Source organism: Varanus komodoensis, unplaced genomic scaffold, assembly GCF_004798865.1.
Source record: "Varanus komodoensis strain SLA01 unplaced genomic scaffold, ASM479886v1 scaffold36, whole genome shotgun sequence".
Taxonomy (NCBI): Eukaryota; Metazoa; Chordata; class Lepidosauria; order Squamata; family Varanidae; genus Varanus; species Varanus komodoensis.
The window spans coordinates 1,742,434-1,759,106 of NW_025335873.1; the positions used below are offsets into that span (position 1 = coordinate 1,742,434).

The 16,673-nt window shown below is 47.9% G+C and overlaps 1 protein-coding gene across 1 annotated transcript in view; it reads right to left on the reverse strand.

Annotated features, from left to right (window-relative positions):
- The window catches only part of ABL1 (ABL proto-oncogene 1, non-receptor tyrosine kinase), a 62,487-nt gene that overhangs the window by 36,734 nt on the left and 9,080 nt on the right, over window positions 1-16,673 (reverse strand). The window contains 1 exon segment of the mRNA XM_044440070.1: window positions 3,250-3,423. Within this exon segment, the coding sequence (XP_044296005.1) occupies window positions 3,250-3,423 (174 nt within the window).

Consider the following 16,673-nt stretch of genomic DNA (forward strand, 5'->3'; position numbering starts at 1 on the left):
ACTTGATTGTGGATGAGGGGGCCGACCTGGCTTGCATAACGGAGACCTGGGCGGGAGGGGGGGATGTTGCCCTCTCCCAACTATGCCCGCCCGGGTATCTGGTTCAGCACTGTTCGCGCCCAGAGGGGAGGGGAGGGGGGGTCGCTTTGGTTTACCGAGCCTCCATCTCCCTCACAGGACTTCTGGTCCCCTCGAGGCCGGGGCTGGAGTGCCTCTACTTGGTGTTGGGCGACCGAGACAGATTGGGGATTCTGTTGGTGTACCGTGCACCCTTCTGCCCAACAGTCTCCCTGCCTGAGCTGACGGAGATCGTCTCGGACCTGGTGTTGAGGACCCCCAGGATGTTGGTCCTGGGGGACTTCAATCTCCATGCCGAGACTGATCTGACCGGGGCGGCTCAGGACTTCATGGTCTCCATGGTGGCCATGGGGCTGTCTCAACATGTCATCGGCCCGACCCATGAACGTGGACACACCCTGGACCTGATTTTCTCGACGGGACAGGAAGAGGGTGGTCTGAGGGTGAGGAATTTATGTTTGACTCCCCTGTCATGGTCAGATCACTTCCTGGTGAGGTTTGTGCTCGAGAGCGACTTCTCCCTCTGTAAGGGTGCAGACCCGATTGTGTGGGTCCGCCCCCGGAGCCGGATGGATCCGGAAGGATTCCTGAAGGCCCTGGGGGAGTTTCCGGCTGACAAGACGGGTGCTCCTGTCGAGGCTCTGGTCGAACTGTGGAATGGGGAGATGACCAGGGCTGTAGACACGATCGCTCCTAAGCGCCCTCTCCCACCGGGCAGAGCCCGCACCTCCCCTTGGTATACCCCTGAATTGAGGGCGATGAAGCAGGTTGGGAGACGGCTAGAGCGTAGGTGGAGGAAATCACGTGATGAATCTGACCGAACACACTTGAGAGCCCACTATCGGGCCTATGCTGTGGCGGTGAGGGTGGCGAAAAAGAGATATTTTTCCGCTTCCATTGCCTCCTCACAATGCTGTCCGGCAGAGCTTTTTCGAGTGGTGCATGGCCTGGTTTGTCCAGGTCCGAAAGAAGACCTGGTTCCACCCTCAAAGGCCCGCTGTGACGACTTTGCCAGGCATTTCAGGGAGAAAATCGCTCAGATTCGTCACGAGCTGGATTCCACTATTGATACAGAGGTTTTAAGGGAGACGCCAATGCCGCCGTCTGGTCCAGAATTATTGGATGAATTTCAGTTATTGCGGCCCGATGATGTGGACAAGGTGCTTGGACGAGTACGTCCCACCACTTGCTTATTGGACCCTTGCCCGTCTTGGTTAATAAATAATTCCAAGCACGGGATTGGGACCTGGATTTTGGAAGTGATTAACACTTCTCTGAGGGAGGGTCGGGTGTCTGCCCCTTTAAAGGAGGCGGTAGTCCGACCAGTCCTGAAGAAGGCGTCACTGGATCCAGAGATGGCCACTAATTATAGACCAGTGGCCAACATCCCGTTTCTGGGCAAGGTGTTAGAGCGAGTGGTGGCGGGACAACTCCAAGCACTCTTGGATGAAACTGATTATCTGGACCCATTTCAGTCTGGCTTCAGACCTGGGGACGGTACTGAATCTGCCTTGGTCGCCCTGTACGATGACCTGTGCAGGGAGAAAGACAGGGGGAGTGCGTCCATGTTGGTTCTCCTGGACCTCTCAGTGGCTTTCGATAAACTGAAGCTCAATCCAGACAAGACGGAGGTCCTGTTGGTTGGTGGTTCTGGCTTTGGAGAGGGTGAACTGAACCTTGTTCTGAATGGGGTTGCACTCCCTCTTAGGGACAAGGTTCGCAGCTTGGGAGTGCTCCTCGACCCGGAGCTTTCACTAGAAGCTCAGGTGACTGCAGTGGCGAGGAGCGCTTTCCTCCAGCTTTGGCTGATCCACCAGCTGCGCCCCTATCTGGAGTATGACTGCCTCGCGACAGTGACACATGCATTGGTGACTTCCCGTCTCAACTTCTGTAACGCGCTCTACATGGGGCTACCCTTGAAGATGGTCCGGATACTTCAACTGGTTCAAAACAGAGCTGCCAGGCTGCTGACGGGGACTGGGTGTTGTGTTCACATGACTCCAGTTCTCCGTCAGCTTCACTGGCTTCCCATTGAAGTCCGGGCCCAATTCAAGGTGTTGGTGATGACCTATAAAGCCCTAAATGGCTTGGGTCCTGGTTACCTGAAGGAGCGCTTGCTTCCATATATGCCCAGCCGCCCCTTGAGATCAGCGGGGGAGGCCCTTCTCCGGGAACCCTCCATGAAAGAAATTAGGAGGGTGGGTACTCGGAGGAGGGCTTTCTCTGCGGTGGCGCCTAAGTTATGGAACGCGCTCCCCAGAGAGGTCCGCCTGGCGCCGTCGTTATTTGTTTTTCGGCGCCAGGCGAAGACCTTTTTATTCAAGCGGCATTTTAACTGTTAACATTATTGGTTTTATCTGGCCAGGGCGGCTTATTTTATACTGTACTGTTGTATTTTAATTTTATATTTATATTTTAATTTATATTATAATTATTTTAATTTATTGATGTGAGCCGCCCCGAGGCTTCGGCGAATGGGGCGGCATAAAAATGTTTTAATAAATAAATAAATAAATAAATAAATAAAAAGTGCTGGAAAATCCCCTGCAGCATCAACAGTTAAAAGCATCTGAAAAATAAGGAATTCCTGTCTTCCTTGAATTGGAAATCTCAAAGTGCATCGTAATTCTATTTTATTCCTTGGGCGCTTGTGATTATTGAATACATTGTGTCCCGCAGTTCCACTTGTTTCTTCAGCTTTCAGGATTATTTTCCTAAAGAAGCTCTCTTGAGTTAGCTCTTTTCTGGTTTTAAGGAGTTGTTGAAAACTTTCTTTTACAGGAAAGTTTTTGGTTCTCTGGAGTGGACACAGATTTTCGACTGCATTTTATAATACATGACAGATTGCCTTGACTTTCATGATTTTGTTGAATGTTGTAGTCTGTGCTGTGTTATTTGTTTAACATGAGTTTTGTATTTTTTGGGTGGATTAACATACAGAATGTGCATTTTAGAATGAATTCATGAATGGATAGTTTTCAGGGAAATTCTTACTCCAAACCTGACAAGTCCACCCCCTTTCCCTTGGACATTCACACATGTTTTCAACCAGCCCTCCCAACCAGATCCTCCTCAAATGCGCTGAATTTTCAAATCCCAGCATGCGGGCGTCTCCAACACCAGTTGGGGAAGGCTGTTTAGGTTGGTCCCCATATACTACAATCCACTCACCTTTAGTTATGCTGAGAGTGTTGTCTCCACTTGCTACGAAGTCATATAGGGCCACAAAAAGGTTCGGGTCGTTTTCTCCAGGACCAGACAGGAGGTTTTCCTTGGAGTTCCAGCGGGCAGCTTCGCTCAGGCCCTGGGGCTCAAATTCAGAGACTCCTGGCCTCTGAAGGGCCTCTGGAAAGAAAGGCAGAAAAGGAGAGGGGAAGACAAAAGGGTCATTCGGAGTGATCCGCATCCTTCCCCTTCCCCTTCCCGATTCTCCAACCCCCAAGCTCTTGTGACTTTTGAATCATTGTATTTCCAAAGCCCTTTCGCAAATAAGTATACCATAAAACAAATAAAACAAATGTCCCACCCAGCATGGAGCAAGTCTAAAATGGGGGGTCTACTGGGATGCAACCGCTCCAGGCCATCATACCTGTGGGGTAGTCCTCCTCACTTACACCACTGCAGCCATACAGCAGCAAAGTACCCTGTGAGATGCTTTTGCCTACAACTCCCATGATCCCTCACCATTGACTCTACATGTCAGGGCTTGTGGGAGTTGCATTCCTATACATCAGGAAAGCTACAAGTGACCCACCACAGAGATGGAGACTTGGGGGAATCTCTCTGGGTTCCTTTAGCTCTGGATTTCTTGCAGATTCACCACGGGTTAAGAGACAGTCAAGAAGCTTCTTCACCTTGCCACCCCTGTTCAGCCCAGTCATCTCTATAATCTCTGGGTGCGACTGACCAGCAGCAATACTGAACTAATAAGCAGCATCTGTTAAAACTATTTCTGAGTGTTTTAAAAAGGGGGAGAGCAAGGGAGAGGGGGAGAGATGGGTTATGCATGCATGCACTGGGAGAGCCCTTAAGATCTCACATCATTATGAGATGTACACAAGATGACGGCTGGAATTTTAATCCAGTTGGGATGCCATAGGCTGAACTTCATGCCGATGTATTATTAGTTTGTTTTAGTGAAATATTTTTCCTATACAGGATATGTGGCAACAATTAATTCTTGGGTTCAAAACAGAAATAAGTGTTCTCTCTCTCCCCCATATTCACACACACACATCTGTTCTTCCCACTTTACTCTTTGATTCTAAAACTATAGCACTGCTGCTGGTGCTAAAACTCTACGGGATATTCCAGGATTTATAAGAAAGAAAAGATGGGGTATAAATCAAATAAATAAATTTACTGGGATATATTTCCCTATCAAGATATAAACTAGGTTAGCAATTTTTCATGTAAGATTATTAGTCTTCTTTGGCTACTAATTATGCATTATAATGTAAAATTGCAGTTATAAGCTTAGCTGAAATAAGGATTGTTGCTGATTCTTTGTGAAACTTGCTGCCTCTACTCTTAGAAGCAATTTTTGTACATTACCCTTTGTTAACTTTTTCTTTTTGATGGTCTATGTTCTTCTTTCTGTTTCTTATTATTTACCATGGTTTTAACACTCTACCCCACTAGCTAGTCTTAGTTTAAAGAAGTATCTAACTCCATTAAACATCTGGTATTTCATTAGGTCATGGTGGGAAGGCTGAAGCCATTTAAAATAGCTGCCATATTCCCCAGCTCTTGCTTCAGTTTAGGGACTCGCCCTTGGAGACCCCAGCTCATTAAGTGGAGCACATTCTTCGCTTGCTCAGCTTCTCAGGTTCAATTCCTACTATCTCCAGGTTAAAGAAAGCCAGCCAGCCCGTCTTTATTTTAGGAAATGAGCGTGCTGAGGTCGACCAGTGCAAATCCTATTCATGCACACAGAAAGAGGAAAGCAGCATACAGTTCCCAGCATTCCTGCCAGCATGCTGGCTGGGGGATGCTGGGAGACAGAGGAAATTTCCCCCTCTAACCCTGGACGGGATTGTGCCCTAAGCCACAACTGTGACGCGCTCTCTCAGAGATGAGAGGCTGTACGCCTGAGTTCCTGTAGCTGATGAACGGCAGAAAGAACCATCTCTGGCCGCCTTGCTTGTGGAGTTCCTACAAGCATCGGGGCGCACGACTGTGGATCACAGGATGGTGGACATGACTGTCCTTTGGTGTGACCCAGAATGGTGGTTCTTATGGTCCTGTGCATGGTGTGGGGGAATGGGTACTGAAGGGTTCTCATGTAACGCTAGGAATCCAGGGTCATGCAATGCCACTGACCAGCAATAGATGCAGGACAGAGGAAAACAAACAAGAATTGCTCCAATATGGAACCTGCTATCAGATGATGTGGAAACAGCTCTGGACTCCAATGGGTTTGTTTGTTTGTTTATTTGGGATTCTTGTATGCCGCCCCCTTCGCATAAGCCTCGGGGCGGCTTCCAACAAATAAAGAACAATACAATACATAAAAAAACTGGAAACATCAAGGCAATAATTTAAAACCAATAAATAAGTTAGGAATTAATTAAAATAACGTTTAAATAAAAAGGTCTTGGCCTGGCGCCGAAAAACAAGTAACGACGGCGGCAGGCAGACCTCTCTGGGGAGCGCATTCCACAGATGGGGCGCCACCACAGAGAAGGCCCTCCTCTGGGTACTCACCCTCCTAATTTCCTTCACGGAGGGTTCCTGGAGAAGGGCCTCTGCTGCCGATCTCAAGGGGCAGGAGGGCAAATATGGATGCAGGTGCTCCTTTAGATAACCAGGTCCCAAGCCGTTTAGGGCTTTATAGGTCATCTTAAGAGAGCTAGGCCAGGGGTGCAGAAACTCAGACTTGGGCACCAAACCCAGTCCACCCAGGATTTCCAAGATGAGCATAGATCCTTCCCCTGGCTCCATCGCCTCTACCTCTCTCCTGGTTACCCCCATCGCCAACCATTGAGTGATTCCCAGTGTTTGCAGTTTCTTCTCCATTTTAAAAGGTCGAGAAAAGGCTTAGCTATGAGCAGTAAGAGCTGCTGGTATTTTGTGCCATCTGGTTCCACCCCTTTTGCCTTTGGTCCTCATCAACCTTCTGGTGCGCAGCCCAAATACAGAGCTTCAACCACATGAAATGGGAGTAAAAGAGGTTCGACACCCCCAGCCTCGGAAGAGGCTGAGCTCACCAGAATGAAGTTCATGGCTGAGGCCAACCTGGGGCTTTAGGGGTCCATTACTGGGCCGTCATGCTTTCTACTGGTGCTTTTTATGAGGAATTAAATGCTCTGGCTTAGCTTTGGAAAAGGGACTGCTCCATGGACCTTTATAACAGTCCTGCTATAATGGGACCAGGATTATAGGGACGTCTCTTTCCCTACATGCCCTCCCACCCCTTAAGATCTGCTGCAGAGGCCCTGCTCCGGGAACCCTCCTTGAAGGAGATCAGAATACCTGGAGGAGGGCTTTTTCTGCGATGGCGCCCCGGCTATGAAATGCGCTCCCCAGAGAGGTCCACCTGGCACCGACATTATATGCTTTCGGGTGCCAGGTCAAGACCTTTTGATTCACCCAATATTTTAAAGTTTAAATTTTAATTGTGTTTTATTAATACCAGTCGTGCGTTAGTAGTGTGATTAATATTATTATTGTTTGGGCTAATGACAGGATATTTTATATTGTCGTATTTATTGAACCATTGTTGTAAGTCCTCCAGAGATGCGTAGTGATTGGATGGGCTAGAAATGTCCCAAATAAATAAATAAATAAATAAATAAATAAATAAATAAATAAAGTCCCCTAGTGTTATCAACAACCATGACCATCACATATGGTGACGGTGGAACGGTTCATCCCCTTCTCTGCTGGTCACCACTATTTCCTTCATCTGTTTTTTTTTTCCTTTCAAGTTCAATATGTTTATTTTCAAATAGAGAATCAACAGACAGAGTTCGGACCTAACCACTCCAATCTCACAGTTTCCTCAGAACTGGGGCCCGGCTCCTCACTGCAGAAACACTCCATGCACGGATGGTGCTAAATCAATTGAGAATGGACAGTACAAAGCTGAACAAAGAATAAATGAGATGAAGGTATTAAGTCTTATCTCCAGTTTGTATAAGAACAGAACTCCAATAAGGTAGCTCAGGACAACTGTTCTTCATTTCTACATGACCGCATGACTATCCACGCTTTCATTTTTGCATTTCCTGCGCTCTTCCTGCAGTCCAACCATCCCCACCAGATGTGTTGCGAAGCAACTCCTGTAACGAGGAGGAGGAGGAGGAGGAGGAGGGAGAAACTCCCGGAGGAAGGGGTGTAATCAGCCCTTCAGCCCAGGGCCAAAGTCCTGGACTGTGCATAACTGCAGCCCACTAGGAACTCAGCCAGCCCCTCCTGCAGCTGTTCTGCAAAACACCTCGAGTCTCACATGTGCTAGCATCCCTGGAAGAGCCCCACCGTGAAGGGCAGACAAGGCAAAAAAGGAATTCAAACCCATGCAGGTGAGACCCGGAAGCCCACAGAATTCACTGGAGGGGGAACTGGGGGCCCAATCAGATGAGGGAGATCCATAATAAGATCTCCTATCACTTGAAATGTCAGCAAACAGCACACCCCTGGGTGTGTGTGTGTGTGGGGGGGGAGAGACACAAAAATTGCAAATCAAGATTATAATCCTTCCTCCCACAGTTTGTCTAATGAAAACCCCCTCCCTCAATCTGCTGTTTGTTGTTTAATGTGCAGAACTCCCCCCACCCTTCCCTCCCTTCAGCAGCACTGTACAGCCCAATCCATTGTGGGTGGGGAGGCACGGAGGGAAACGCAGGGGCTGGGGGCTCTTTGCTGAAAGAATTCAAAAGGTCCTTTGGGGGTTGTTCAGTGTTTCACCTTTAAGGCTGCTTCTTTCTGCAGAGGCAATTTTCTTTTTGTGTTCTGGAATTTTTTAAAGAACAGATAAACCGCCTTTGATTCAGAAGTAAATGTATATAAACGTAGGGCTAGAAAGGCCACTGCAATTACTGAATTGTGCCTGGAAGCTATGCTTTACCCTCATTTTATCTCTAAAAATATGCCTGATGGCCACAAAACAATTAAGTTTGCTAAGTGCAGCATGGAGAGTTGGTCTTCTCCCGCCCACCCCATTTTTGCACAGATTATCCATTTTGTCATCCTTGCCGCGCTTTAATGGCAACAATTATGGAAGAAACAGAAAAGCCGCTCAGAGAAAATTAAGCTGATTAATCATTTTACCAGGAAGAACGCTTTGATCTCGTCAAGCCCATTAAAGCTCCCTTATCAAGGCAGAGGCGCCATTATGGACTGGAGTTCATTGAAAGGAGGGGGGCGGAAGCGGTACTGTCAGCTGGGTAAACACCTGGAATAAACAGGCAGGGAACAGCTGGAAGGGCAACTGGGGTTGGCAGCACGGCTGTGACAAGAATTCACTCCCTGCTCCCACATGGAGCGAACGGCAAACTGTGGGATGTCAGGCAACCTCGGTCAGAAAGGAAGGATGCCTCCCACCCGACACTGACTCAACAGGAAAACCGGAAATCCAGAACGGTATCCCCTCCAATTACACCGTGACCAAGGATGAGAGGTGGATGCCTCAGGCCAGTTCTGGAATTGAGAGGGAGCGTCTCCCTCTCAATGAGTGCCAATCCAGGACCCTCCTCTGGCGGTCATGGCCAAGAATTCCAGCTCTGCGTGTCTTGGCGCAATGAGTCTGTGCGTGTCAAGCGGTTTGTTCCACTGTTTGCCGGCGAGATGGAGTGTGTTCACAGCACATGGATAAAACTGTAATGGGATTGGGGTTTTGTTCGTGGAATCATAGAACAGTAGAGTTGGAAGGGGCCACAAAGGCCATCGAGTCCAACCCCCTGCTGTGGCAGAACACCAGTTTATACCATCCCACTCAGAGGGCTGTCCAGTTAGAAGCTACTTTTTTTAAGCAGCTACTCTCCCACACTAGAGTCATTCAAAAAGAGAGTAGCGTCTTTAAAAACAAAAACAAAAAAAACCCCACCCCATCAGATCGTTATACTTCTGGAAACGGGTGAGATTGGGATGACCACAGGTAACGAGTGGGAGAGAACACAAGCTCCCTAGAACAGCTTTCCCAACACGTTTGGACTGCAACAGGCAGAATTCCCAGTCAATAGCCTTGCTGGATGGGAATTCTGGGAGTTGTGGTCCAAATTTGCCTTTGAAGGCTGAATTCTCAGTATGAAGGCCCCTTGGCAAGCCACATTCAGGGAAGGGGGGGGGGGTTCTAAGCTCTGTTGCAAAGTGCCTACTTTGTTTGTAGGGAGACCCAGGCTCAATTCCTGGCATCTCCACCTGAAAAGCAATTCCTGCGGCCCTTCTGAGTTTGCACTTCCTGCACTCTGAAATTCAGTAGCTCCAGCACAAATATATCATCTGTCTCTTGCTGTGCTCCTTGAGAACTTAACTACCTGGAATTTTGACCTGCCTGCCATATCCCCACAGCATCCTTCCGGCAACCAGAATGAGGGGGGACGACAAGACCTCCGTGAAAGATTTCTTAGCATAAACTGCCATGGAGAAGTGAGGCGGAAAGGGATCCGTCATCATGGCTGAGCAGCCCCTTTCACCAAACCCTTTCTGACTCTGCTGACTTGACGGTAGCTCTCCTCATCTACCAGCCCATCCTTCACCCACAAAGGGTGACGAGACCATCCAGGAGTTACTGATCCCAAGGGCTCCAGCTACAGACAGTCCAAAAGCACAGAGCGGCTAGGCTGTCTTTTCATCCTCAGTGGAGCTTTCTGTTATGAAAAGAGACAGATGAACTTGTAGGAAAGCACAAACAGGCCACGAACCGAAGACAATGCGGTCTGGATCCTCAGTAAAATTCCAGGAATGGCACTGTGGGATTACACCCTAAATTCCTGGAAGCACCCTTTTTCTCCCACTCTAACCTTGGATCTTAAACCCATTTCGCCAGGACTATCAATATCTAAGGTTGCACAGACCCCATATTCAAACATGTTCCAGATCTTCCAATTTGGGCATTGACTTCTACATGAAAATATAGTGTGTACATCACAGCAAATTCCTGGGTCGTTTAACCTGTCCACACATACTTCTGTTTTCTGAAATGACCCTAGAATGCCCTGTTCCTGGGTTGTTACAACGGCATTTGAGAAACTCTAGGTGGTTCAGGGACTAAACAACTCAGGATTATCCCAACGATTGCCCATAGTTTGGTGTTCCTGAGTTGTTTGCGAACTCAGAAGCAGGCACTCACACTCATGCTCACAAACAACCCATAATTGTTTGGGTTGTTTGATCTTCAGAAGCAGCTTATATTGAAGGAAAGCAGAGTGAAGGGTAGAAAACTCACAAGCTTGAAGTGAGACTACCTTTTGCTAGTCTTACTGTACTTAGAGGTTGGCGAGATGTGGCTTCTAGTCACATTCTGCAATTCCCTGCCTCCCAAACTTGGAAAACAGCCTGTATAACACACTCATTTTAACGCACACCTTTTCACCTTTACTTCCTTCCCCAAAGGGCATCTTTGCAAATGGAAGGCCCAGTTCTTTAGATCACTGCATTCCATCCCCCTTTAGATATTCTCCTCTTCTTTGGGAAGGATCAACATTTAGCTGTATTGCAAGACACTCTAATTCTGGACCAGAAGCAACAGTGGAGAAGGAACAGAGAAACAGAGCGAGTCAGAAGGGGCCTCCCGGGCCCTCTAGTCTGACCTCCGGCACAAGCCGGCTCCGCTCACGACATGCCCACCATGTGGACGTCCAGCCTATCCTTGAACACCCACACCGATGGGGCCTCAACCACCTCCCGTGGAAGCCCATTCCACACCCTCAGGGTCCCGACTGTCAAGAAGTGCTTCCTGGCACCCAAATTGAACCTTGGCTCCCTGAGCTTGGCTCCGTTGAAGCGTGTCCTGCCTTCCTCTGCAGGGGAGAACAGGCCTCTACCCACCTCCGTGTGATGCCCCCTCACATACCTGCATGTCGCCAACATACCCCCTCTGAGTCTCCTCTTCTCCAGGCTGAAGAGACCCAGTTCCCTCACTCTCGCCTCATACGGCTTCCCCTGCAAACCGGCCACCAATCGGTACAGTGACCCTACGCTGTACCGATTCTGACCTGGCTATATCCTATATCCTGGCTATAATGATTCCTTTTGGCCTCCCATCTTTTTAATGACAAGTGCTGATAAGATGAGAGAAGGTCACCAGCTTATCCTTTCCTTTTTCTTCTGATATGTTCTCATCCCAATATCCTCCAAAGCCGCAGCATTAGCAATATATCAATCAGAGCATTCCTCAGTACTACTGAATGGCCAGCCTTTCCCCTTATTATTGGGCGTGGGGGGGGGGGGGGGGGGGCCCCCCCAGGGGGAACTTAAAAACCCCCCCCCCCCCCCCCGCCAATATGGGGCATGCTGAGCATCTTTTAAGTCATACTGGTGTGACTGCCCATCAACAAGTACTGCAGGCAGCATGGTGGTTAAGAAACTATTCCATAAACCAGGAAGACATAAGCCATGACCTGCTTTCAGACAGTCCAGTCTGTGAACCTCATCTTGTTACATGGGAATGATAATAATGGCCTATCTTACAGGGTTGTTTTGAGCCTGAGGGTGCTGAACTTCCAAATTAAAAGGCCAGATTCCACTCTGGGGGTGGGGGGGGGGCTCTCAAAGGACTAAAGTGGTATGGAATGGGAGTGGTATGGAAATTACCCGGGATGTTTTAATTTAAAGCTCATACTGCTGGCAAAGAAGCCTTACAAGAGGCATTTCGACTTTGAGAATTAGCTGGGGGCAAGGATTGTGTAGACGCTGGGACGAAAAAGAGGATGGTTACAGGAAAGTGGAGCATAAAAGAAGCCGTGACCTTCTGAAGAACCCAGAGGGCCAGGCTGGGTTCTCAGGAAGCCCAAATTCAGCCCTTGGTGCTGAGGATATGTTTCCTGTTTCTAAGGGTTACTGGTATGTCTGTGATGCACCCTGACCAGTTCAAAACATTAGCTTTTTTCTTGCTAGTGGTTTTCTGGACCACAAGTAGTCATTTCCAGATTACAAAAAAGTATCTCAAACACAAGGACTTCTACTGCAGAATAAACTTTGTGCTCTTCCGCAACACTTACAACAAAGTCGGGAAACCAGGATGGGAATCGACTTTCAAAGTGTTCCAGCTGCAGGGCAGACAGCATCTAGGATCTGTTGACAAGAACGAGTGCCACGTCCAGTGGACAGTTCAGACAATGCCGTCACGCTTCCCTAGACCTTAAGAAGCAGAGGCAGACTTCCTGTTCCTGTTCCAACCCTGCCATTTCCTTGGCTGCCAATTCTGAGAGGACCGCTCACTCCGGCAGGGCCTACCATGTCTGCCTCCACCGCTGTAACGGAAGACAGGAATCTGCAGCCTCCAATCTGGCTTGCATTTCAGGATCAGTCTTGCCCACTGCTGAGGCTGCTGACACCTATTTTCTGCCTATTTTTCAGAGAGACAAGAGAGGTAAAGGGAACATTTCTTTGTCCTGTGTTTACTGGGTCACGCCAAGGTGTCTGAATAGCGCGAAAGCACTTTCCAAGGGATTTCTAGCAAGCATCTGGTCAGCAGATTAAGGTTAGGTTTTAGGGAAAAGGGGACTAAGTGGGTGGATGCCAAATTATTCAGCATGGTAAAAGCCCGGATCATTTGCAAAAGGCTCCAGAAAAAGTATCTCCAAAGTTGGTAAACTGACAACCAAGTGTTAAATGAGATGCACAATGAGGGAAAATATATCCCAACTGCACATTGATATATTGATGAAATCTGAACTGGGAGATGCTAACCGGGTAGTATATCCTGATGTGGTGTCAGCAAAAAACACCACGTGTGGAGGAACAAGAGCCCAAGCGAACCCAAAGACAAGGGTTATTAGGACCGGGATCGGCATGAAAACTGCTGGCACTGTGATTCCACTGCACAAATGTATAGGGTGGACGCACTTGGAATACTGTGTGCTGTTCTGGGTGTGCCGTCTCAAACAGGGTATCATTAGACCTGGGAAAAAGGCAACCAGAAGCAATTAGAAGGCTGGAACATTTTCCCAGGTGTGAAGCAGTCAAGTGGCTGGGGCTTATTAGATTAGTATTTCCAGCATTAATAGCAGTAACGCAAGCCTACAAATAGCCATTTGCCTCATTGTCAGTGTGAAGAATTATCTCTAATCAATGAGGCGTGGAAGCATTAAAAACACGCCACATATTTTAAACCATTTTTTCACAAATTACTAACACAGGTACATGTAGGCAGGTGTGACTTTTGTGGGCCAGTAACTTTCGTGAATTTGCAAAGCTCTCAAAGAACGCTAGAAGCTTTTTTAAATGTCCATTAGCTTGTTGAATTCCTTAAAGCAGGGCTACCTTAAGCTAAGTCAGGATTGTTATCCCCATGTTGCAGACATGGGAACTGAGACTGAGAAAGACACCGAGCTGGGCTTTGAACCCAACCCTCCGTGGCTCATAGCTTAGTATTTTGGCCACTCTGCTGTGGAACATATCATGTCTCAAATCACAAAAGCAGTGCATCCACCTGAAGAAGGGAGAGCGAAGTTCTAATCTTCCACTTCATCTAATCTTAAACAACAAGTACTCTGCCTGCCCCATTTCAGTGCAGACTTGAGCTCTCCCTTCTCCTCCCTTCCTGCAAAATCATCCACATTTATTTAATAGGGCTGCAGTTGCTTACCTGCCAGAACGGCAGAGAAGAAAGCCAAGCAAACCCCCAAATGACGAGCAAATCATTAATGCGAATCTTTCCCATCATTTATAGGCAGCGGAAGGAGGATGCTGTTGACACTGCTTGCAAAGGTGCCCTGCAATGATGCAAAATGGCCAGGGAGGCTGGGAGGCTTGCTGGATGCTTTGACAGGTCATCACGGCGGCCCCACAAGGCTGGTCTGTGCCACGGAGGCATGATGCTCCTGAAGATGAGTGGCCAATCAGCCTCGACCAGCAACGGCTCTCTGAAGCATCTTTCATCACCTGCCTCGAGGCGCCTTACATAGACGCCAGATCCTTTGCACAGAAGTGCTGCACAGAAAGCCTGTTCCAGAAGAACCAGCAGAGGAGGCCTCGCCGCTTGAAGGTGACCCGAGTGTCTTCTGGTGGTCCGGCACCCGTCCCACCTCATTCCAGCCGGCTTTCCCCAAAGGCAGGGCATCCAGGAAGGCCCTGGGGTGCCACAGCTGAAGAAGATGCCAGGAGTGGGGCCATTCCACCACCCCTGCGGAAAGCCCATGTCCCCACCAATCCGTTTTTCTTGTGTGTCTTTTTAGTCTGTAAGCCCATGGGCAGGGATTGTCTTGCCTGGAAGATCCACAAGCCTTTTTGATGGGGAAAGCGCTTTAAATAAATGAGGATGGCCTGCAGACCTGAACAGATGCAAAGCTGGGAGGAAGGACGGTTGTTCCCAAATGTGGGGCTACTCTTGCCATGCACTGACAAACCCAGTTAGTGTGTCCCAGACTGGATTGTCGCAATGTGTTCTGCACGGGGCAACTTTTGAAAAATGATCTGGAAGGTACTGCTGGTCCGGGACCAGTTCTGGCCACAATTCAAAGCCTTTGATGTCCTAAATGGCACGAGTCCAGGTCCAACACCTTTCACACCAGCCAGACCGTTCCATAAGAGTTTCTAAGGGGTCTCTTTGAGTCCCAAATCATGCAGGACAGGGCCTTCTTTGTGGCTACTCCCAAACTTCATGGGTCAGGAAGGGCTGTTTGGGGGGCCCCTCTGCCTTGCTTTTCACTGCTCAGCCAAGATTTACATGTTTTGACAGGGATTTGATGCCCCACATTGAAGATTCTTTTCTGGCTAATCCCCCTTTATACACACCTTGTTTTTTTGATTTGCTACACTTGTCAGTTCCTTCTTGCAATTTCTGTTGGATTTTATTATTTTTTTAATTGGTTGTAAGCCACCCTGAACGTGAGAAATGCAGTGGAAAGGCAAGATATAAACATTTTAAATAAAGGGAAGCACTTTGATGTTTCGTGGACTTCAAAGGCAGGAACCTAAGCACTTGCTTAACTTTCCAAATGGAATTAAAGCCACTTCAAAGCCTGATCTTTGGGTGGACTGTACCCTATATATTTATTGCAAGTTTATCCATAGCAGCTGCCCTTTATTTAGTCCAAATTTGTCCTCCTTTTATGCCCCAACATTCCACAAATTGCTATTTATCCAGAGTGGCATTGTTCCGGGTACCTAGCACTATAAAGCGGTCTTCCTGAACTTCCAGATGTCCAAGTTTACAATTCCCACAACCCCTTTTAAGGCAGAGAGAGTGGCCACATCATACAGGTCCTGCAGGAGGAAAGGCTGAGCTGCAGTGGCTGAACATTAACGGGTGGAGAAATTTAATGAAGTAGGAAACGTTTGGGGTAGCAGAAAGCCAGGAGCAGACATACAGTGGAAATAAGGATCTGAGTGGCTGACAGGTGAGGCTAGCAGAACACTGTGATGGGCCACTAGCCTTTTGGGCTTGCTTACCAGGCTGCTGAAGCGTTCCATTAATGCAAGGTCAATGCAGCAGAAGCAGCTAAGCAGCTATGCAAGTTTAGACAGGAAAAGAAGGCTCACAACTCTCAGCTTTTCTTCTCTCTAAACTTAAATCCTCTTCAAGCTTCCAGTCACCAAGGCATGGGGAACAAAGGGCTCCATTTGTAAACAGACATTCCAAGCTGGAATAATGGAGGAAGTTGGCTGGATGTGACCGAGAAGGAAGGTTTGGGCAGCTGTCTATGACCCACCTACCAGAGTTGCACCTTAACAGTTAAAGGTGTTAAAAATGAATAGATTTAATGTGGCAGATATTTTTGGGGGAGCTACTGGTTTGACATCTTTCTAGGCTGCCTTTTGGGGCAGGAACCATCCTAAGACTGCTTTCAACAAATCTCACATGATGTCAACCTTACCAGTGAGCCATAAAAGGAAAGAACACCAGCAATAAAGCTTCTGGTCTAGGCAGTAATGCAATCTACCCAGTGAAGAAGTAGGTTCCAGTCTGGCCCATGAAAGGTGATGGCCACAATAGATTTGTTCATCTTAAAGGTGCCACAAACACCTTGGTCGTTTGTTCTCTTTCTGAGAGCTGAATGAGCATGATATAAATGCATTATTGCCTTTTACATGCTATATTTTACAAAATGGAAGCTCTGTCATTGGGAGGGGATTTGAACCCTTTTCCAAAGGCTATGCTTACAAATAAACTCTCTCTCCCTTGCTCAATTGTTACTGAAGCCCATGGGAGCTTTTCCACCCAATGCAAATGGTAGCACTGAGTGGGGGAGAGAGAGAGAGTCATGTCAGGATTGCAGCAAAAGGGATAGGTAACCCCTGTCCTTGCCCACTACAACCCCAATTGTTAAATTGTAGTGATTCGTTCAACAACATCTCTAATTTGCCCTGAACATTTTTTAAAACAGCATCCAAGGAGGACACGAACCGGGAAAAATGGACATCGCTGTATAAAGAGTTTTAACCGTCCATGGAGTGTAAGTCATTGGCAATGTATTGTGATGGAGTACAAC